We start from the raw sequence: 22317 nt of genomic DNA on the forward strand, positions 1-22317 counted from the left end.
GGCAGTTAAAAGCAGCAGAGCCCACCGCCAAAATAATTATTTCAGAAGGGCAGAAATCCTGCTCCGATTAAATAATAAGCCCTGCGGCGATATTGGGTTTTTGTTGACTCTCTCATTCCTAACGCTACTTATTACGCGGCTTTCTTTGCACTTCCGCCACTCTCTCCCCGCACATGGAGGATTCCAAGGAGTCGCAATTGGGAGTCGGAAGTATCGGTTTCGATCCGCCTCTTGGTTTGTGCTTTCCCCACCCCCGGAGTGGTCATGTGATCCAGCTGGTTCGTCAGGTCCGGATTCCCCCTCTCGCGAGCGTTCATTTCCGCCGACCGGGCTCTTTGCGTCGTCGCTAGGAGCAGCAAGAAGGGAGGGGGCGACGTTTGTTTGGGGGGGGGGGTCGGACGGGGGGGGCAAATCTCGCGTGGGTGCGCGCGCGCGAGAGCAAAGACGCTTCTCCTGAGACCTGACGGGACGGAGAGAGGCCCTCCGCGCGCGAGGCCAAGGTGAGAGGCGCGGCCCTTCCCCCCAGCTTCCCCCTACTCTCGCGGGGCGAAGGCGGGGAGGCCCTTCGCTCTCCTCAGCCCTCGGCCCTCCGTCACGACCTTCCCTCTCTGTACACGGCGCTCCGCTCTCCAGGCCTTCGGCCCCTTCCTCACTCGCTCCGGGGCCTCCTTTAGGCCCTCCCTCAGGCCCAGGCGCCACTTCCGTCCGGCCCTCTGTGATTCCGCCGCCTGAAGTTTTATCTACGGCCAGCCATTGTCTGCGCGCTTCCCGCACGTGGAGGCCTGTTTCGTCGGCTTACAAGATTTGCCTTCTGAGGATTATACTGGTTTTTTTTACGGGAGGCCCGTCTCGGCTCTTCCCTTCTGTCTCGAAACCTCCGCTCCTTTGTAGCAGGATGGCTGAGTTTTAATGGCACCGCTTTTGCGAGCTTTTTTCGGCGTGTGGCCTTTTAATTGGAGTCAAGTCCTTTTTTTGGCGGGTTGTATCCTGTGTAATGTGATTATAAAGAGTGTATTGTCCACAGTATGGTGTTGGTATGCAGAATTTGCTTTCCATACTTTCCACCCACCCCCAGAAAAATAGTACGTCAGGTCACGTGCTATTCCAGCCATTCCTACCTGTAGGCAAAACTACCAAATTTGGCTTTTGATAATTCTGTACAGATAGTGTTTTCTAAACTTCACATCCGGTGTTGAAAGGACTAGGATAGTTCTTGTGTCTTAACAAAGGATTTGTGTTTGGATTGCTTTCAGTTTTTATATTTCCAAAGTGAGCGCTAGTGTGATGCTCAAGAGTTCCACCCCAGCTCTGCTCCATGCCTCACCCACTCTGTGATCTGTACCATCTTGTATCTGTCACCTTGACAAAGACTGAATAAAGAGGTTTGTCCAAGGCTAGATAACAAAATTGTGGCAGAAGATCCATAAATACAATCCATGTGTTGCTGTGAATTTCCTTATGGGAACTAATGCTAAGAGAGAAGGATTTAGTCAAGGTCAGGCAAGGAGTTTGGTTGTCCAATATAATGCTGAAAATGAGACTTGTGCTGAGAACAATTGAATAGTTATACTTCTCAAGGACTATGTTCTGGAAAACTGAATACAACAGAGAATCTGTGAATGTGCAGAATGTTTAATCTATTTGTAAGCTACCCTTAAGTATCAAGACCATTAGGGTGGTGTACGGCAACAGATAAATAAAAAAATGTAAATATCTCAGAAGGATTCAAGGTGCAAAGGTCTCCTGCAATAAAACAGGTTGCACCAGGCACCTGAAATTCAGTAGGGTTGGTGCCTTCTTGTGTGGCGGAGGCATTCCATGGAATTGGGTCCACAAAACTGAAGGAACAACTCCTTATTGACACCAGTCATATTTCTGGTTCATGAGGAACCACTCTCCTCTTTAAAGGCAGCTCTGATTTGGATTCTGGGCAAATCGTGTGCACATGACAGTATGAACAAGAGACACAACATGAAGGAAAGAAGTTGTTTCTAAATATTGTTCCACTGTATTTCGTCAGCTAGAAGCAAAGATTCTGTGAGTCCCTTGAGTTGTGAAGGGAGCTTCTATTGCTTCCATGAAACCTGAAAGTATCTGCAAAAAGCATGGGTCTAATATAATTACAGTGGTACCTCTAGTTGTGGACATGATCTGTTCAGTTTGCACCCCGAAAAGTCTACAATTAGAACAGAGTATCTGCGCAAGTGTGGAGCGCGATAGAGCACTTCTGCGCATGTGGTGAAACCTGGAAGTATACACTTCCGTGTTTGCTGCGTTTGCAAGTCAAAAAGACCCAACATGAACCTCACACAACACGAGTTACAGGTGGGTAGCCGTGTTGGTCTGCCATAGTCGAAACAAAATAGGAAATTCTTTCCAGTAGCACCTTAGAGACCAACTGAGTTTGTTCTTGGTATGAGCTTTCGTGTGCATGCATCTGAAGAAGTGTGCATGCACACGAAAGCTCATACCAAGAACAAACTCAGTTGGTCTCTAAGGTGACACAACACGAGGTATGACTGTACAATAGTCTGCAGAGGGCTTTCTCAAGTAATTCCTGGAGATTGAAAAAAAAAAATACAACAACCTCCCCTTTTATTGTTTTTAATATTGGAGTAGAGAAGAATTCTATGTAACCTGAAAGCTTTCATAGCATGTTAAGCTTGTTTGTTCCTAATCAAAGTATTTTTAGTATCTAGTTATATTACAATGTTAGGTTTAGATGAAAAAGGGGTAGATTACATAAAGAGTAATGTCAGTGCTGCAGCTCTTCTGGGAGATGTCCTACCGGTATTGTGTGCTTCCGGACATGGAAAGTTTGGCAGCACCCAGGTATTGCTGTTCTGATTGAATCTATAAATGTAAAAGCAAACTTGCTTTCAGGCCTCTGAAATCAAGGTAACATTCTGTAACCAAGTGTGTAGTTCTTTACCAGCCCCAATTGATCTGATTGAATCCTGTCATTCTTCACCCCTTGTGGGCCACTTTGATAGGTAGGTGGGCAGTGCAGTTTGAAATCAAAACGTATGGGCTAAGGCAGAAAGCTTTGGAAGCATTGCCAATTATTGCTTGCCAGTGCCAGTAATCCCTATTTCATTAACCCATGTGGCTTGAAATTAACTACAGCTTGGTAGTACAGTACTTGCAAATCTTACTTTGGGCAAAAAACAAACCTAGTTTACCTGCCTTCCACTGTATGTAATATATGACATAAGGTATAGGGCAGGGACATAAGGTGGGCATCTCTTGGGGGAAATGGCCTCATGGGCCAAATTAGGACACACTGGAGATTTTGCACTTATGCTTTAGCACCAGATTTAAAAAAAAAATCCATTCAACGTTTTCTGAATATAACCATATCACCACTGTGTAGCTCACTAAACTCCTGACACTAAACTCCTGATCATGATTGCTTCCCAACATCAGTTGGGCTGAGATTGATATAAAGATAATGCTATTTGGAAAGAGAATGGTTAAAGTGATGGAGTTGATTCTTAGTAAGGAGAAATGAACCCTCGTAAAGGAAATAACTGGAGCAGTCTCTACAGCCCATAACAAGCATCCCAACCTACTGGACAGCTTCTAGATAGGCCAGCTCCTTGATAGGCCATCTATACTTGGGGAAATTATGCAGTATCATTCTGTTTTTTTAAAAGTCAAGATTTACTGAGCCCCCAAAATGCAACCCAGTAACCAAACAGGGATAACATGGGGGATGTTTGGTTTACAACATTGGTGAGATGCCCTGTAAAAAGTGAGTGAACAAAGTATTCCACAGTAAATTCCCAGGGTGGAAACAGGCGTTTACTTACCCCATACGATTCTGTTATTGTAACATTAACACAGCAGTAAGGGAACAAGCCGTACAAAAGATACTACCTTATAACTTGATTACTGCCAAGGTAATCTGGCATTATTTGGGAAGCCTGCTGTGGACCAGCTGGAGTCTCCAACCAAGGCAAGTTACATAAATATTCTGTTATTGATAAGGCTGCACTAAGTCATTAGTGATTTGCATTCTAAGTATTTTGCCTCTGCAAGACTGTTTTGAAACAGACTTTTCCCTCAGTATTTTGTAATGCCTTTTTGCTCTTTCCAGATGTCAGAAGACCTTGCAAAACAGTTAGCTAGCTATAAAGCTCAACTCCAACAAGTTGAAGCTGCTTTGACAGGAAATGGAGAAAATGAAGATTTACTAAAACTCAAAAAAGACTTACAGGTGAGAATAAGAAAAAGCTTTGTAAATTAAATGTTTTTACACGTATAGTGAAGAGGATCTTCTACACTGTCAGTGGCAAAGAATTTACTATGGTGATATTAACGATGTGCTAAATGTTGGACTTTAAAAGTTTAAAATCTTTCACAAAGAACTAGGGCTGTCACCTCATTAAAGTGATTAAAGGCATCTGAATTGTATGAATTTTGGGCAATTAAATTGACATAAAATATGCACCTGAGTAAAAACGAGAGTTCTGAAGCAATAAACTGCCCTGAGATCTTTTGATGAAGGGGGGCATATAAGTCAAATAAATCATGGGTAGGCAAACTAAGGCCTGGGGGCCAGATCCGGCCCAATCACCTTCTAAATCTGGCCCACAGACGGTCCGTGAATCAGCGTGTTTTTACATGAGTAGAATGTGTCCTGATTTAAAATGCATCTCTGGGTTATTTGTGGGGCCTGCCCAGTATTTTTACATGAGTAGAATGTGTGCTTTTATTTAAAATGCATCTCTGGGTTATTTGTGGGGCATAGGAATTCGTTCTCCCCCCCCCAATAAATATATTGTCTGGCCCCCCAAAAAGGTCTGAGGGATCTGCTGAAAAAGTTTGCTGACCCCTGAAATAAATAAACAAATAAGCCATTTTGTTTTCAGACGATTCACATGTGAATTGTAAGAGTTACTATCTCAGAAAAGGCCTTTGTTTGTGCGTGAAGAATAAATGCCTTTTTAAAGATGGTGTTTGCCACCCACAATTTTTATGAGTGCTTTTGTGCCGAAAATACGTATATTTAAAAACCTTCTGCTCAGTCAATTGGGGCACCTTTTTAGTTGCTAAAAAGTTTTAATGGATTAATGTAGCTGATTAATCAATAGAAGCTCGTACTTTTATATTTTGCTCAGTGCTGTATGCAGAGACTTTTAATACTGGTACTTTAACACTGATCTCTAAATGCTTTTTTTTTTTTACTTGTAATCTTTCACATTAAGCCAGGTGGAATGATCACCACAAATTGAAAGTGATTGAAAGTCCTGGAGTGAATGTTAATATGTGTGTTCATTTGAGTTTTGCTTTTTGAAAAACATGGTAAAGTTGAGTCTTTTAGGAAACAAATTTAGAATACTAGATGATGCACTATTATGTGTGCTGTTATCTTTAGAATCTGATTCAGGTGTGCCTTGCAAGCACTAAGCAGTCATCAGTGGTTCTAGCTCTTTATTCCTCTTAGACTGTATTTTGGAAATGAATTTGTCGTATGGTCTGTTTGTTCATTCACGTTTTCTTTGCCATTTCTACATGTAAGAGCAGCCTTTTACAAGCTTATTGTTCAGCTGCCAATATCTGAGGACAAAAGACAAGTCTTAATCGCATCAGATATGAAAGGTGCATATGTATTAAATTATTCCTTTTCTTGTTAAAATTTGTTCTATTTTTATTCCACCTTTCAGGCAGATACTGTCTCTCAGAGAAGCTCATCTCAATCCAAAGTTCAATGATGGTGGCAGGCTCACTGCCTAAATGAAATGATGCACAGGCCCTGCCCCATGGTTACAAATTAAAGGGATAAGAGAAAAAGAGGAGGGGAAGGGAAACAGAAGGAAGGAAAAAGTAGATGAGGGAGATTAGTTTGACAACAATGTGTTATGTGTTTTACCTTCCTCTCCTCTCCCTGCATGCCCAAAAATCTGCTTCAGAGACTACCCCAACCTTCTGGAACAGATTTTGAGTGGGTACAAGGGGGAGGAAAGGAAAGGAAAGAGAAGTTCTGTTGCACAAGTGGGACAACAGTATTGGATACAGTCCAGTAGACTTAAAAATTCAAAATACATGTAACTTATTACCTGTAGCTATAGCCTATTAGTAGTTTTATTTATAATCTCTAAATAGCAAAAAACATATGCAGGAAACTACTGAGCCCTTGCTCATATGTATTTTATAAAGAAAAGTATTTTCTGTATGCATTCATTCTTTGGTTTGTGTATAGTGGGCTATTCTCACATAAATACAGTTTTTTAGTATTCAAACAAGAAAACTGACTTGCTGAAAAACCTATTTCTTCCACTAACCAGTGCATTCATGTCACAATAATTTTCTTTTTTAAAAGGCTCAGTAATCCTTGCTTTATCACGAAGGAGAGCAGAAAACTCCATTCTGTAGTTGTGTGCCATTTTCTGCTGTCTATTTTTTACTCTTCCATTAAATATAATACTCATTTGTAATGCAAAGAGGAAAATGCAAACGAGATTTTTTCGTGCTGCCCTCCCCCAATGTTAAAATTGGGTTGAGCTATGGGAGTAGTATTAGATACTTGCTAAGAAACCAGACAGATTCCCAAAGCTTATAGAAAAACCTTTAGTAAATTATGCAGACAGATTTCATGTGTTGTTCAGTCTGCTACCATTTGCTAGCAATACCGTAGTTGGTAAATAGTCTTCATGCATGGGCAGGAGTGAAACTACTTAAACTGTGTTTGACGACTTGTTCTTTTCCACCCTCAGGAAGTTATAGAATTAACCAAAGACCTTCTTTCAACACAACCTTCAGAAACACTTGCAAGTTCTGACAGTTCTGCTTCTGCTCCTCCAAGTCACACATGGAAGGTTGGAGACAGATGTATGGCAATATGGAGTGAAGATGGACAGTAAGTGTAGAAACAAACTTCTGTAACAGTTACATGAAATAATACAGTTCCATGGTAAGATACTTCGCTTTGGTTTATACTCCCCTCTTCGGCTGAGCACCAGTTCAGTAAAAATCATTGATTGGATCTTGTATTTTTCAAATACAAAATATATTAAACTTTAGAGCTAGGTCCATTGTTTTAACTGTTTAATTTGACTAGATAGTTGTAGAATACAATATGGCTTCTAATATCTTTTAAAATTTGCCACCTTCAAAAAATCTGGTGTGCAGTAACTGAAATTGTTTTGTATACTAATCTGAAGACTTGGAGCTCTGTTGAGATTGTATTAGGATACTTGGCAACCATTGAGGTGGCAGTAGGGTAGTATAGGGCAGCAAACTTTTCCACTGCTTCCCCCCCCCCCCCCTTTCTGTACTGTAAATTTATTCTCTGAAGTGGTGGCGGGAATGGGCTTAGAGAAAGCAGAGGTCCTTCCTTACAATTGTGTACATATAGAAGGGTCATGCTGTTGGGAGGATCTGTGGTTGTTGCACCCATCCAGACATGGTGGTAAGGGAATGTAAAGCAGGGTGTTTAACATCCTCCCCAAAACTACCCACAGGCAAATATTTTCAGAGGGTTGAATAAAGACTTTTAGAGCTCCCTTCACAAATAGTGATGTGCCTCTAGGGTGTATCCTTTTGCACATTTCCAAAGTGAATCAGTGACAGTCCTCCACCAGGAGAAATTCAATTCACCTTGGTCTTTGCTGAAGTGGGATGCAGCAGTAAACCCCTCAGAGTCATTCTGTTTGGTATCATTTGCTGACAGCAGAAAGTGAATGTGTGTACCAACACATTTCCTCCTGGTCCTGTTGCCTTTGACCTGCCTTCTGCTGATAGAGATATTTTTTAATACCTTATGGGAAGAAGACAACCAGCAGTTCTTTTTCTGCAAGGTTTGGGTCTCCTTCTTGCCATGGCCTTCCGCTTCTCCATTTAGGCCCCTGAGATGCCTAGACTCAGACATTCCACTTAGTTTACTTAAGGATGTACCGGTACTGCTTTTGAGTATCAGTGATGTGATTGAGAAAAATAGATAATTACCTTGATTATCTGTCTTCATTTAAGTTACTATCACAAATCCTACATTGCTTAATGCTTTTCTTAATCCATCTTCTTACGTTAGTAATTCACTGCTTGCTTTCAGAGAGGGAGATTATATGAGGGCAGTGAAACCTCTGTCAAATTACAATCTCACATTGTAATCCTGTGCATACATATCTCAGAAGTAAATCCCATAAAACTTCTAAATACGTGGGTATTGTGGCTGATTGCCTTTTGTGGTGGTGAAAATTAGTACAAATGATAAAACAGCCAAACACGAATCCTCCAGATTCTAAATTTTAAAAAAAATCCTTCCAGTAGCACCTTAGAGACCAACCAAGTTTGTTCTTGGTATGAGCTTTCGTGTGCATGTTTTGAATTTGGGGTTTTCATCAGCTGTACGCCACAATCATCACAATTATGACAAATAAAGGCTTGACATCTCTCGCTTTGCATGTCATGAGTCTATCTCATATGTTAGTTTCACCAGTTAAGTTGAATTCCTGAAATAAATGAACTTTTCCACGATACTCTAATTTTTCAAGTATCACCTGTATGTTTTAAGAGTTTGACTTGAAATGCCAATCCAAAATGAAGCAGGAATGTTGTGAAATTTAATATTAATATTAATCACTGCAAATACAAGTTTTGTAGGGTTGAGTTGTAAACCATTACTCACATGCTTACAGCCATGATATCTTTACAGGTGTTATGAAGCTGAAATTGAAGAGATAGATGAAGAGAATGGCACAGCCGCAGTCACCTTTTCGGGATATGGCAATGCTGAAGTCACACCCCTGCTCAATCTGAAACCTGTGGAAGAGGGAAGGAAAGCAAAGGAAGACAGTGGCAACAAACCCATGTCCAAGTAAGTGGCTGGAACAGTTTTCAGTTGGCTCAGTGTGTCACATAGCAATCGGAAAAGCTGTAAGGCTACTTTGCTGATGAATCATCTCTTCCCAAAGGTGATTTTACAGCAAAAAAAGCCATAGAAGTCAACACTATCCTTAGATGTTATTGAACTGTACTTTGCATAGTTACCCTAGATTTGGGAAAGAGGTAATGCACATTGTCTATTCCTCCCCCCCAATAAATAATGCCTTAGGATATGGGCTTGGCTGCCCCAGTTTTAGAGGTCCAACCCAGGGAAACCTGTAAAGTCCAAAACAGTCTTTGCCATCTTAGGACTGAACTGGTACTAAGAACTAGGGATGGACAAATGGGTCTCTGTTCTGTGACATTTTTGTTTGTGTTTGTTCATAGGTCCCTTCCAATTTCACATTAATTGTGATTTTTTTAAAAAATCCAAATGAAAACTATGTATTTAAATTTGGATTGGAATATATGTAGTGAATTAGGTCAGTTCTTAAATTATCCTCAAGCCCTACTGTGAACATACACATAGATAGTGGTTTGAGATTATGATGAAGGTGTTATGGTTTGTGCTACTAACTTTAATGCTTATCGTGCTGAGTTGGTTAGGCTCATGAACTCCAAAATGATTGCTCCATGCCTGTGTAGTAGTATATTTCCCCTGGGACAAATTCTGAGCTAGAGTTGCTCTGTGTTTAGCAAGACATTAGCTAGTTTCAACTGATTTCTGAAAGAGAGCCGTTATTCGTAGTAGTGCATGAAAGTAGGATTGCTGTGCTTTATTGAAACTTGCAATGCACAGATTGCTTTACAGAAGGAATGACAGCACTTTCTACAGCTGGAGAATGAAATGGGCCTGGACAGCTGAAGCCCCATTGTACTGAGAGTTTATCTTTACATTCACCTAGCCCAAGGTGAGACTCTCTTAATCAGTGTATCCTTGCTTTTATCTACATGTTCTGAGAACAAAAGTGAAGTTAAAGCAAAGGTGATGTGGGGCTTCCAGTTGGTTGCAATCTAGATGTAATGCCCATACAAAACTATTGCCGTATACTGTGGCTAAACTGCCAGTGTTGTAAAAAGAAGGCCAGTTCTGGTGGGTAAAGATGTGGATGTAAGGCAGTATTGATAACTCAGAATTAACCACCTCGGCTTAATCTCTTCATGTTTGATGTTTTGTGAAAATTTGCCCTGATTGCATAGCAACCACCTTGCCATGACACATTACTGCCCTTAGACTTTCTGAAGAGGAAACTGGGGTACATAAGTAACCTTCAGTGCCATTTCTCATTTTAGAAAAGAAATGATTGCTCAGCAACGAGAATATAAAAGAAGAAAGCTTTGAAAAAGGCCCAGCGAATCAAAGAGCTGGAACAAGAGCGAGAGGACCAGAAAGTCAAATGGCAGCAGTTCAACAACAGAGCTTATTCAAAAAACAAAAAAGGCCAGGTTGTATATGCTGTGCATTAGTAGCTTGCTGATAGAGGTTTCTTGCTGAAGAGGAGCAGTGTTAAATGTATGGCAGCACAGGAGTAATCCCCCCAAACAAAGAATATTATAGGCAAAGCTGTTTGTTTCTGGAATATACCATGGGAGAGATCTGTTTATAATATTTTTAACGTACAGTGGTACCTCTGGTTACGAACTTAATTCATTCCGGAGGTCTGTTCTTAACCTGAAACCGTTCTTAACCTGAGGTACCACTTTAGCTAATGGGGCCTCCCGCTGCCGCTGCGCTGCCACTGTGCGATTTCTGTTCTCATTTGAGGTAAAGTTCTTAACCTGATGTACTACTTCGGGTTAGCGGAGTCTGTAACCCAAAGTGTTTGTAACCCGAGTTACCACTGTATGTTAAATATCACTACACTTAGTTTGAGTCCCTGCAAATAGGGTGGGATAAACTAATGGGTATGCATGCAGGTCCCAGTTTCCGAGCACAATGCATTTCCAGGAAATTGTTCGCTAGGCAAGCATTCGCAAAACAAGCAGATGATTTCCATTATTTCCTATGGGAACATTTCTAATCCATGCTTTCTGCCTGAGACTGTTGCAGCCATTAAGCAAAAGCCAGACAAAGGGATATCTGATTTGTCTGATGACATTCCCTTCTATGGTTTTGCCCAAAATGGGTGCTGGTGACCAGCAAAGTACAAACAAGTAAGGACATGAGCAAACTCCGGCTTTTGGATATCTGAATCAGCCACTTCTGTAGCAAAGTTTGAGTATAATTCTTTGTGTTTGAACAACAGATTTCTGATAACAAGCGTTCCAATAGCAGCACCTGTAAAGTTAAAAGTTCATGCCTATAAAGCTGTGGCATAGTTGCTTGCACTATGATGCTTTCAGGCTTCCATAATGTACATGGTACAAAGCTCTTTGTATGTTTCATATTCTTGAGTTTGGTATTGCCAAATATAACTTGCACTCTGTTTGACCCATTGATATGTGAGTTAGGTTTTTAGTGTGTGCTGTTTACATGCTAAATTATTTTGAGTGGTGGTGGCAAAGAAAAACATTAATAAGCAGCCACATTATAAAGATACCTTAACAGAGCATGCAGAAGAGACTTCAGGCAAGTGAGGCTGGTAGCACTTTATGAAGTTTGTAGCTATAAGAGCAAAAAAGGTTTTGTTTTCCTTTAGCCCTTTATTGTGCATTGAAAGGACCCTTATAGAACTGTAGTGGTTCACTGGGAGAAATATGACTTGCTGAGTGCCATGGCCAAAGCAGAAGTGCTTCATTTTCAATTACAGCTTTTTTTGTTAAAAGTAACTGTTTAATGATCAATAAAATTTGGTTGTATTTTGCTTTTTGAGTGGTGCATGTGAACATTTGATATTAGCACTCCTTTGCTGACGTTGAAATTTTAAAATGTTACAATTTGTGCTTTTAATTTGTTCCACAGGTAAAGCGAAGCATCTTTGCTTCTCCTGAGAGCGTAACAGGGAAGGTTGGAGTTGGAACATGTGGAATTGCAGACAAACCCATGACACAGTACCAAGATACATCCAAGTACAATGTCAGACATTTGATGCCCCAGTAATTGAGGAAGAAACGGACTTAACATCACTTCTGCAGGGCTTTACATTTACCTTTTGATTGTCTATATTTTTCTAAAAGTAAACTATTGGCGCATAGTGAAAATGGTTGTTGACATCAGTTGGCTTATGCTGAGTACAAGCCTTAAGCACGGTAATAGCTGTTCAGATTACCCCTTTGCTCTTAAAAGATGTAAATGTGCACAAGTCAGACTGTTGAAGAAATGCCCTTTGCAGTATCTGATTTTTCAAGTGTCCATCCCCATAGCATTAGTTGGGAATGCCATCAACAAAATGGTTGTGAAATAAATAGTTATCCCAGCTTTCTTGCTCCCTCTTATGTGCTTACAGGCCTGCCATCTTATTGCAGGATAGCTGTTAAGCACTGTAACTCCTGCAGAACTAGTACAATTATGACTTTCTCTGGATTTTATTCTATTTTGAAAGTCAATTGTCGGGTTGACTACAATCTGCATCTGCTTCCTTGGCTTGTAATGAATCTGGGCCATCTAATCTCCAGTTAATGATTCATAAACAGTGCAGTTCAAATTTTAAGATTACAGGTTGAATGCATTGTGCCGGAAGTGTTGACAAAATCCATCTACATGAGCAAAACAGGGTTTCCACAAAGCTTGACAGATCTTGGTAGGCAAAATTTGTGCTCATGATTGACTCAACTGAGGAGAAGGGGTTTTGACCTTTGACATGAAGTCTGAGAGATGCTCTAAAGCTTAGTATGACTTCAGGGGCATGTCCCTGTCATTTTTCCCTAGCCCAGGCTGGATAGTGGCAGAACCAGGGGCTTGTCTCTGTCACACTGAGCCTCAGAAAGTCCTTGAAAAGCAGGAAGATACACTGCTGGTTTCCCACTTTCCAAAATCTGCAAGGTTGGGGTGGTGTGGAAGGAACTCCCAGATCTTGCACTGAGTTTCGAAAGCAGCAGGACGTCTTGCTTCTCCCCAAGGCTCATCATAAATTGATGTAGATTTCTCTTCCCCTATCTGGAGTATGGAGAAAACTAGGGGATCTCTGAATTCAGCACAAGGGTGATATCCAACTCATACTTGGAGCAAACCCACTGAAATCAAGTTACCCAAATCAGGGGGTCTGCTTTAACTTAGTTGGGTATTATCCAAAGTCTTGAAGATTCTACCATCCTTCTCCCAGCTCTAGAAGGTGGAGGTTCTCACCAGGAAAAAAAAGCACTTGCTAGTGCCAAGCAGGTAAGCACATTTATTGTCGGAGCAGAACATTTTGATTTATAAGTCTTGAGAACCTACCTATAGGCTTTGTAAGATTCAGTCACTTTGCAGGTTTGATTAGCACTTTTAAGTGTTCAAAAAGCCAAGTTACATATAGAAATACTTATTCCTCTTGAGAATTACTCCGTGCGTTTATGTTGATAAATAATATGGCAAGTCACCGCATTGTGCTGAATTTTTTGTGTGTGCTTATCCAGCTGTTTTAAATGCAACAGGAGGTTCCTCTTACAAGGTTTAACTTGCATTAGTATTGCTGGCCCTCCTTGATTTTATTGGGAAACCATGTGTAAAAGTCTAGGCCCTATTTGTATCTTGTGGATGCAATTGCTTCCCTTTGCCATACGTATTGCTTAGGGTTTGTAGTCTAGCTCTCAATCTTGAAATGTGTCTGATACAAAAGTTACGTATAGCCCTGTATACAGTGTAGATAATTATTTTTGTAAAATATGGGTTAAGTTAATGAACAAGACTGGATTTAGTTATTTCTCGTACAAGAATAATTCTTGCTCATTAATCGCAACTCCATTCCCCATGTATATTATGTTGTTGTAGTTCCCTTTTGTAATTTTTTTTCTGAATTAATAAGATCAGGAACCATCAGGCATTTGTTGATGCACTGATTAGTGTAAATGTCTGTCAGTTTACTTGAGCCTAAAATCCATATCTATTAGCTTAGAATCCATCATAGAAAGAGGTTCTTCTTGTTAACAAAAGGAGGAGGTAATTTTTAGGACTGTGTTGATTTCAGTTTTGTATGTTTAACTTTTATTAAAATAAAGTATTCAAAACCTCTTGGCTTTGTTCCGAAGAATCTAAAAATGTGAAAAAATTAAATCTGGTATGAAATTATGTAACATGGTTAAATTGTAGGAGTTATAACACTTGTGAAGTCCACAGACTACTAAGGTTTTTTCTTCTTCTAAACAGATGTTCCTTGGTCAAATTGGATTATAGAGGTATCTTAATTTTTATCTAACAGTACTGCGGCTTATGATGCAATTGATGACAATTTACCTGTTAGGAAGACATGCATATTGAGGCAGGATATTCAGTTGTCTTTGAAGCTGGTCATTCAAATCTGAATGTCTGGGTCCTGAGATCAGAAACTGCCAGGATAATATATTGATTCTGTTTGTTGTGACTGAATAGCTAACTTTCCTATGGGAAAGCATTTCACTTCCTTTCAAAGCAGGTAAAGATGGAGGCCAGTGCAGCAGACCCTTCTGTTCTTTTACCTTCTGCAGGAGATTTGTGCACTTGTATGGAAAACTGGGCTGCAATTTCAGTAGACTAGGTAAGCTTCTAATCAACGTAGATGGAGCTATGCTGTTGCAGCAGTTTGGACAACTGAACTTGTATTAATTTTTTTCATTAGTGATGTGGGAAGAGAAAAGGGTAACAAATCTTACTAGAAATAAAATTCATTAAAATTTATTTGTATATTTTAAACAAGTTTATATAGATGCCCACAAACAAATAATAATGTTTACAATGATGGAAAAGGTAACATCTTTGCAGCACATCCCTGCACCATTATAGATAATGCTGTTTCAGTATTGTTTTGACGATTGGCGCTGGGTCAAGCTAAGCACCAATCATGGATTGGTTGGGGGTTTTTATCATTCATTTCCTCAAGTAGCAGTTGGCTACAGCACCATTCGAGTAACTGCACCAAAGTTCAGGAAACCTCAGAGGAAGCAAAACTAGTGATAACAGAAATCTTAAAAATAAACTTGCACATAAAAATATTTGTCAAGAGGATACATATCTGTTTAAACACGGAATTGCATTCCTAGACCAGTGCAGTATCATTATATAGAAACATTTTCCCCCTTTAATACACAAATTACAAAGGAAACCCATAATTCAGTAGAGGCTGAAACAGATTTGCTGGTATTTTTAACAGCTGGGAAAAATTATAATGGCACAACCTAATTTGTGCATCAGACACTGGTTAATGTGATTGAAGATAGAACGTACTTACTGGGTTTAAAGACCTGTATTGTAGTCATTTTACATTAGAATATAATAGTTGCAAACATAAATGCTATGCAAGCTTACACTGCAGTAACTCTTTTCTTTTAAAATAGCAAAGTAATAGTTAGAAGCTGCAGAAGACTAAGTTAGGAAAACATTTGAGATTTGCAAAGTGAGATGTCATGCTAGAATTACAATTTCCTTTGCATTCTGCGATGGCTAGGCTTGAAGATCAGTAGCAAGGAATATCCAAGAGCTACGTAGCACAACAGTGATTGATGAAAAAAATGCACTTTTTTCTTATGCTAGCTGTTGTGATTTTAAACAACAATTTAATATATGTACCATGTCAATAGGTGCTGAATAGGGACATCAGCACTATTAGAAATATCTCCAGAGAAGCACATTTTCTCTGTGGAGGAGCCCTATCATTACTTATTTGTGTTGAATTTGAATCATGTTTTTATAATGGGTAAGGCATTTTATGCATATAAAGAGTTAGCTTGTCTTCATTTGGTGTGTTCTTCGTTCAAAAAAGGGATTAATCTGTTCTGGCCAGTTTGCAACAACCAATGAGCTGCTATGCCAGAACACACCCCCTAGTTACTGCCAGTCGGAGCATCATGTTGCACCAACTTGGTTGGTCCAATCCCTTAGGGGGTCAGCTGAAGTCCCTATAGGGAAGGGTATATAACTGGCACTCAGCTTCCTGACATGCAATATTTGTGTTGTGTTGGAGCACCTGCTAAGTTGCATAGCTCCTGTAAAATTTCTAGCAGGACTTGCCGATATTTTTCTATCTAGCAAATGTCTGAATTGATAGGTGTCTTCCACATTGGATTCAGTAATTGATTTTACTGTTCAGCTCTTCAAATCCTACATAGCCTTGTAGATTTCATTGTTTTTTGTTTGTATATGACAAGTTAATCTTGTAGAGCTTAATGCCGCTACACTTACTTGACTGGAGATTTTAGCCATAGTATAATAGAGAGTTTGGCGTGTTTGAGCCCACTGTAATCAAATGACTAGCATGTTGAACTCTGTGTGTGACTTGGTCCCTGTTGCTTTTGTAACAGAAATTAAGGATAGCTGTGTATTTGAGAAACTGCACAATGCTACTGTAGCTTGCATTTGGGGGTGGGTGGGGAAGGTAGCTTCTTCAGGTAAGTAACTTTGCTGAAATACCTATCTTAAATGTACAGAAAATAGGAAAGGAGCTGAAGGTTGATTCACACACGCAGAAGTTTTGCAATAGTAGCTACTGGAAAATCCTGCCGTTTTCCCTAGCAGCTTGTCTTACACACCCACAGCCACATGCAGCATTCAGCTTTTGGCATGCTGCAGTAACCATTGTTTCTTGAACTCCTGATGCTGGATCCTTTGCCTAGTAATGAGTTGAAGGTTAGTCCAGTGTAGAATGTTTGTGCATTTTCTCTCCCCCCCCCCTACTTTGTGTACAGTGATCATCTCAGTTGGCCCTGAGCTTTAATCTAGTCCTGTTATAGTCATAGAAGCAGGTTCCTTCTGTATGCAGTGGTTGTTAATAGAGTAATATTCTAAAACCAAGATCATATTGTGCTACAAGGAGTCAAGAGGGGCGGGGGCCCAAACTACATAAATGCTAGTGGTATCTGAAGTATGAGGACATAGATATTCATAGCTATTTTAGCAGCACTTACATCCAAATTTCCTCTGTTTTTCTTAAAGGGATCTTTAGCATTTTAAAAAAATAGTTCTGAGACTGGCTCATATATACCCACTCTGGTTTGACCAGCTGAACAGAGAAATAGTGGATAGTGTTTAGTACAGTTAAAAATATCCTTTGCAACTTGGCTAGAGAGGAGAAAAATGAGTAATTCTTGATGTTGACGATTCTGTTTTTAGTGTTCCTTCTTTTGTAAATTATCTTATTTAGAACTTTCCAATGGCGTAATTTAATGATGGCAGGTGTACTGTGCACCAGGGAGGCCAGTATTACAGCGTTGTAAAATGGCTAAGTATTAGGCCATAGGTGAAGAGTGAACAGTAACAACTGCTACTTTCAGTTGGCTCTAACATTTGCCAGTTTCTTTCTAAGGCCATTGATCTGATGCAGACCATGATACCTCAACTGGTCCTGGTGCTCTGCCACTGGAAGCTAGATCATTGGTTCACATTGGTTAATCCTTTAACTCACAACCCTTTTCCCCATTTTTGTGTTGCATGACCAATCATATGCTACTGGAACTGCAGTTTCCAGCTCCTCATGCATGAAGTCTGAAGAGCAAAGATGAAGTCACAACAAAGAGGGTTTCAAGTTCTGAGAATCATGAATTTTAATTAACTGTAAGTTATTGCCCATATTAGCCCATTCCACTAGCATGTACTGTCTTTGAACTGAAGTGCCATAGTGTGCCCCAAGTCATATAGTCCATCACATTGCACGAGTTTTGAAGTTCAGTGCTGTCTAGTTGCTTCACTCAAGACTGTTCAGGGAAAAGTGGCCATGCATGTATGGCTGCTGCTTCCATTTTTCATCACATTCAAAAAGCTCAGAGATAGGGCACATGATTTGCATGCAAAGAGTTCAATCCCTGCATCTCCCAGGAATATGGCTTCCTATAGCAAGGTTTGAAATATCCATGCCTAATCCTAGAGAGAGAATAAACATAGACACTAGCAACCTCACTAGTGGTTGCTTATGTCCATCATTTCCTAGGTGGCAGAAAACAGCATAACTCTTGCATCTTCTGGATATAGTAAGATACACATCCATTCTTGGCATTACCTACACAAGCATTAACAATGACAAATACCTAAAATAAGAACTTTCACCAAGATGAAGAAAACCTGGACTGATATTTCCCAGTAAGCATCATGAATGTCTTGATGATGATGAAGTCAGTTTAGTTCATTAACTTTTGGGTGATAAAGGCTTGGTGATGCACCTATATGGGATTACCAGTTTTGGAAATGACCCATTCCTGCAGCTGATGCAATTTCTTTTTTTTTAAAAAAAATATATCTGTATGCCAAATGCAAAGTCCCATTTAACTTTTGGGTCTCAGCCTACAGATACAGCATAGGCACGTTTATCTGAAAGTGAAACACACTGAACACAGTAGACTGACTTCTGAGCAAACATGCATAGGTCACATTACAAATTAGAAATGGGGAGGGGGAGAGATTACATATGAATGTTATCTCAAGTGTAGGAAAAGAGGAAATTTCAAGATGTAAATGCAATTTAATGATGATGTTATATTGAAGTTTGAGCTGCTTTCTGGCTATCACTATGACTCTTAAGTTACAAATGTACCCTTTTCATTTTTTTTAATAGAATGGCAAACATAACCACATGCACATTCAGCCTTTTGTACCTTGTTGCAGTGGCTCTTTAACGTACAAACTGTTATATGTGATTCTGGAGTAACACTTCAAAGTCCCTCTAGGTTTATATTGTGCTTGTGCAGAAATTATACTTATTATATAAAGGTAAGTTGTGTGTCTAGCTAACCCAAAGCTCACACGCAGCTCTTCCTGGTGCCTTGTTGAGGAAACTTCTGAAGGAGAGAACCTTTTTATCAATGTAGACTCCCCAACATAATCTAATCATTCTGGGAACCTATGGAGCTAGGAAATCCCTCCTCCCCAAACATTCTTCAAGAGGGTCCAGGAACGTCATGTTACCCCTTCAACAAAGTAATGCATGAAGAGGTTTGTCCGTCCTTCCCATCTAATTTTTTTTACATGATCTGACACATAACGGCACTTAAATCAGATCAGTATTCAACATCTGGACAGCAACTTTCCAGGCTCATCTTTTTTCTAGTCCTAAAAAAAATATTCCAGCCAGAGATGTCAGGGTTTGAACTCAACTTTTACCTTCAAAGCATGTACTCTGCTACATGAGCTCCTGTGATCAGAAATGGACTCAAAGGATGTCTGCAAAATCACAAACCAAGACTACCCACACAACTCAGTACTGCAATTTGGCTCATTTTGGCGTTCTCGCCAGTCATTCTGAGTCCCACAGAATTGTGCTGGGACACTATAGCTTCACACATGCAGATTATGGGCCAATTAACAGATCTCAGTACTATAAAAGTTGTTGCTACTGGTTCAGCTGAACGTTTTACTCCCATTAACTACAACTAATGGGTTCTTATTCCAGCCACTAGAGGGAGAGAGTACCACATGCAGTAAACCAGAATGTTTATAGAGTCACCTAGGGAGATTAATGTAGAACAACAACTGGATCCAGGCTTTACCAAACAAAATAAAAAATAAAAAAACCCCAGCTCTATAAAACACACTATAACCTTGGTGGGATTATGCTTCTATTTCATGACACAGGTTCTAAAGTTGTGTCTTGTATTATATGACACAGTAATAGCTTCTGGGGTGAACGGATAACATGTGGGTTCAAACATACACGCAGCATATCAGTATCAAGACAAGATCTACATGAGAGGTCATTTGGGGTCATCTAATCACATGGCCAATAGGTTTAAAAAAACAATTTCCAGGCACAAGAACATGGGAATTCTAAAATATTATCATGAGTGACCAAAATGGCAGAACACAGTGCATTTCAGATACAGAAATTTAATGGTGTTAAAGTGCTACTATTAAGCAGAACCATATGCTAACATTTAAACACAATTTCACTGCACTGCTAAATGAGGTTACCTTGTGTTTTTTGTGGGTTTTTTTGTTTTTTGTCGCCCAGCCCTATCTAAAGAATAATAAAATTAAAATCTACAGGACTGAAATTAACAACCCAATAATTATAATCAGCAATAAGTTATGAATTTTATAAAGCATTTTTTTTCTCTTTTTCTTTTTTTTCCCTTAGTAATTACGGGGTAGGCGAATTACTTTAAGTCTCAAACAAGTGTCATAAATGAGGTCTCTAAAAAAGAAGTTTAAACTTGGTAAAGGAACAATAATAAAAATCCTTGCAGTTAAAAACTTAAAAGTGAAAGCAAAGACGACCTCAAAGTGCAGGTTAGAAAGCTTATCGCAAAAGGAAAATCATTTTTTTAAAATTGGATACAATCTTGTTTTGTTAACAGCAAGACAACTGCAACAGTTTCTGCTCAGGGAGAGTGGGAGGGCGTCCCCTGAGGAACTGTGAGACACATGCCATGTTAACTGTGGGCCCACGACTATGGTTGGATCCAGGTGGCAAAGTTTGCAAAGGGAATCCATAAAGGAAATCAAAAGGAAGAGCCATAAAACCCGAGGAGAGTTCCCTGTTCCTTTTGTGCATGGCAGCAGAAAAATGGGTCCCTTTCCATTGGTGTTAGTTACAAAAGACATCTGCAGAATCATGCCTATGAGTTCTAAAAAGACATTGTTGCATGTAGGTTCTCTCACCTGAACAACTTTTACAAACATTTATCAAAATAATTTGCAAAAGGGAAAAAAAGGATAATTGCGGCTCAGAATGGAGGCTGTGCCTTTCCTGCACATCATATCTTTTACAGGCTTGTCTGTCTGTCTGTCTCTCCTCGCTTTGTCAGAAGCATCACTCTAGACAAGGAGTTACTGCTGTAGCCATTGAATCCAGAGAGCAGTTGCACTGTGTGCTGGTATTTTACAGCTCAACACCCTAGTGCTAAATAGTGCGGCACAAGCTCTTGCCTTGAAACAATGTCCAGCTGAAAAGTTGAGCTGAATGAGAATTGCTTCCAGATTTGCAGCACCTCTCTTTTCACAGGGCATGAGCAGAGCTTCTAACTATTACTGTTATCTCTTAGGTAATAATGATCAGAGCTGACTGGAGAAACCTAGTGGGCAGAAGGTGTTGACTGGACTAGCTACTGCTGGTGAGAGTACACAAGAACTTCCCATAGTTCTCGCGTTCAGGTTAAAGCGGGAAAGAATCATGTGATGGGATTTTAAGGAGAATGAAAAAAGGAGTTTTGTAATTCATAAAATTGTGCAAACTCATCAGAAGAGGCTGGTCCAAGAAAATAGTATCACCTTGGCTACTTTTGTCCCACAATCTGGGACTAGCGTTAGATCATCATCATAAGATATTGGACTAACGTTTTTATTTATATTTAGCACCACAAGGGCTCTTAACAAAGCTTGCTAAATTTGGAAGATGGAAAAAATTCTATTTCTCAGAAAGTATGACAAACTGAGAAAAAGGATTGGGGCCAGAATAACCAAGATCCCTTGTCCAAATCAAATAATCTCTTAGCAAAGCTATCCACTTATACATGGGCAAATCTCAGTCCAGCTGTGCACAACTGGAGTCCTGCTTCAGACGTCAAAATAGCTATGGGTTCAGCACTAAGTCAGTATTTTGGACTATGACAGTATGGAGACTGACTGACTCCCGTTAGGTTCCCACCCTCCTGTGGACCCACAGAGCTATTCTAGAGTTGCATCTGTCCAAGCGTAGCTGTTGAAGTGCGGTTTGGAGAAGAAAAATACTGTATCTAAGAGCTCTGCTGTGTGAACTTCAACTACCCCAAAGAAATCATCTGCTCTGCCCTAGCACCATGCTCTAGGAAGTGAAGGAGAGCTTGACACTAGCACTGGAGTAACCCTCATCACTCCCAATGCTTTGCAAGCTGCTGTGGTCATCAATGTCACTTGTACTGGTTGTGCTGATATCATCCACGTCTCCATGGGAGAACTCTGTGCTTTCCACATCCACTTCGATTTCTTCTGCAAAAGAAGGAAGACCCCCAAGTTAGTATCAGGGTAGGTTCACTGTTCAATCAAGACTGGCAAAAGGTCGTGGCCACATCATGAGATTTGCTTGGAAATGTCTGGTGTTGTATCATTGAGGAAAAAGGAAGGCAGAAGGCAGGAAACTGCCTCGTTATATTAATCAATGTTTTGAAAGAATTATTATTACAGCCCATTTGGTGCCAGCTGATTTGGACTCCCAATTTAACAGATTTTGGATTAAACATTTTAAATTATTGGTGAATGCTCCTGAGCAAGAAAAAGAGCTTATTACTACACAACTATTTAACTGCTTAGTACATTTTTGGTCATTTTGATTAGAAAGTTATTGATCAGATTATCACTTTCAGCTGCTAGCTCAAGACAGAAAATTCATATCTAGTGGCACAGCCTTGGATTAAGCAGATAGTTACCAATACAATATCGTAAATCTGAACTGCTGCTCTAGAAAACAGATTACCCCTTCTCAAATCAACAACAAGGAGCTTTGTTGCAAACCAGGGAAAGCACATTAATCGTTGCATGCA

The 22317-nt window shown here is 40.0% G+C and overlaps 2 protein-coding genes and 1 long non-coding RNA gene across 5 annotated transcripts in view; 2 read left to right on the top strand and 1 right to left on the bottom strand.

The window, feature by feature from the left end:
* The first annotated feature begins 819 nt into the window (after positions 1-819).
* SMNDC1 (survival motor neuron domain containing 1) lies at positions 820-11967 on the top strand. Its single transcript, XM_033149708.1, is given in 7 exon segments — positions 820-842; positions 4100-4219; positions 6720-6862; positions 8657-8818; positions 10120-10148; positions 10151-10272; positions 11729-11967. Coding segments are annotated over 6 exon segments (714 nt in total). The 5' UTR covers positions 820-842; the 3' UTR covers positions 11867-11967.
* Positions 11968-17280: 5313 nt separating this feature from the next.
* LOC117047014 lies at positions 17281-22026 on the top strand. The gene is made up of 2 exons (XR_004426647.1): positions 17281-17425; positions 20845-22026. It is a non-coding gene; the product is annotated as an uncharacterized LOC117047014 (long non-coding RNA).
* MXI1 (MAX interactor 1, dimerization protein) overlaps positions 19672-22317 on the bottom strand; it is an 83900-nt gene continuing 81254 nt past the window's right edge. For 2 of the 3 annotated variants that reach the window (XM_033149709.1, XM_033149711.1), the window contains exon 6: positions 19672-21766. In XM_033149709.1, the coding sequence (XP_033005600.1) occupies positions 21603-21766 (164 nt within the window). In that variant the 3' untranslated portion in view covers positions 19672-21602. The remainder of the gene's footprint in view (positions 21767-22317) is intronic. The other variant, XM_033149710.1, reaches the window with a different exon arrangement.

The sequence above is a fragment of the Lacerta agilis genome, chromosome 5 (genome assembly GCF_009819535.1).
Source record: "Lacerta agilis isolate rLacAgi1 chromosome 5, rLacAgi1.pri, whole genome shotgun sequence".
NCBI lineage: Eukaryota > Metazoa > Chordata > Lepidosauria > Squamata > Lacertidae > Lacerta > Lacerta agilis.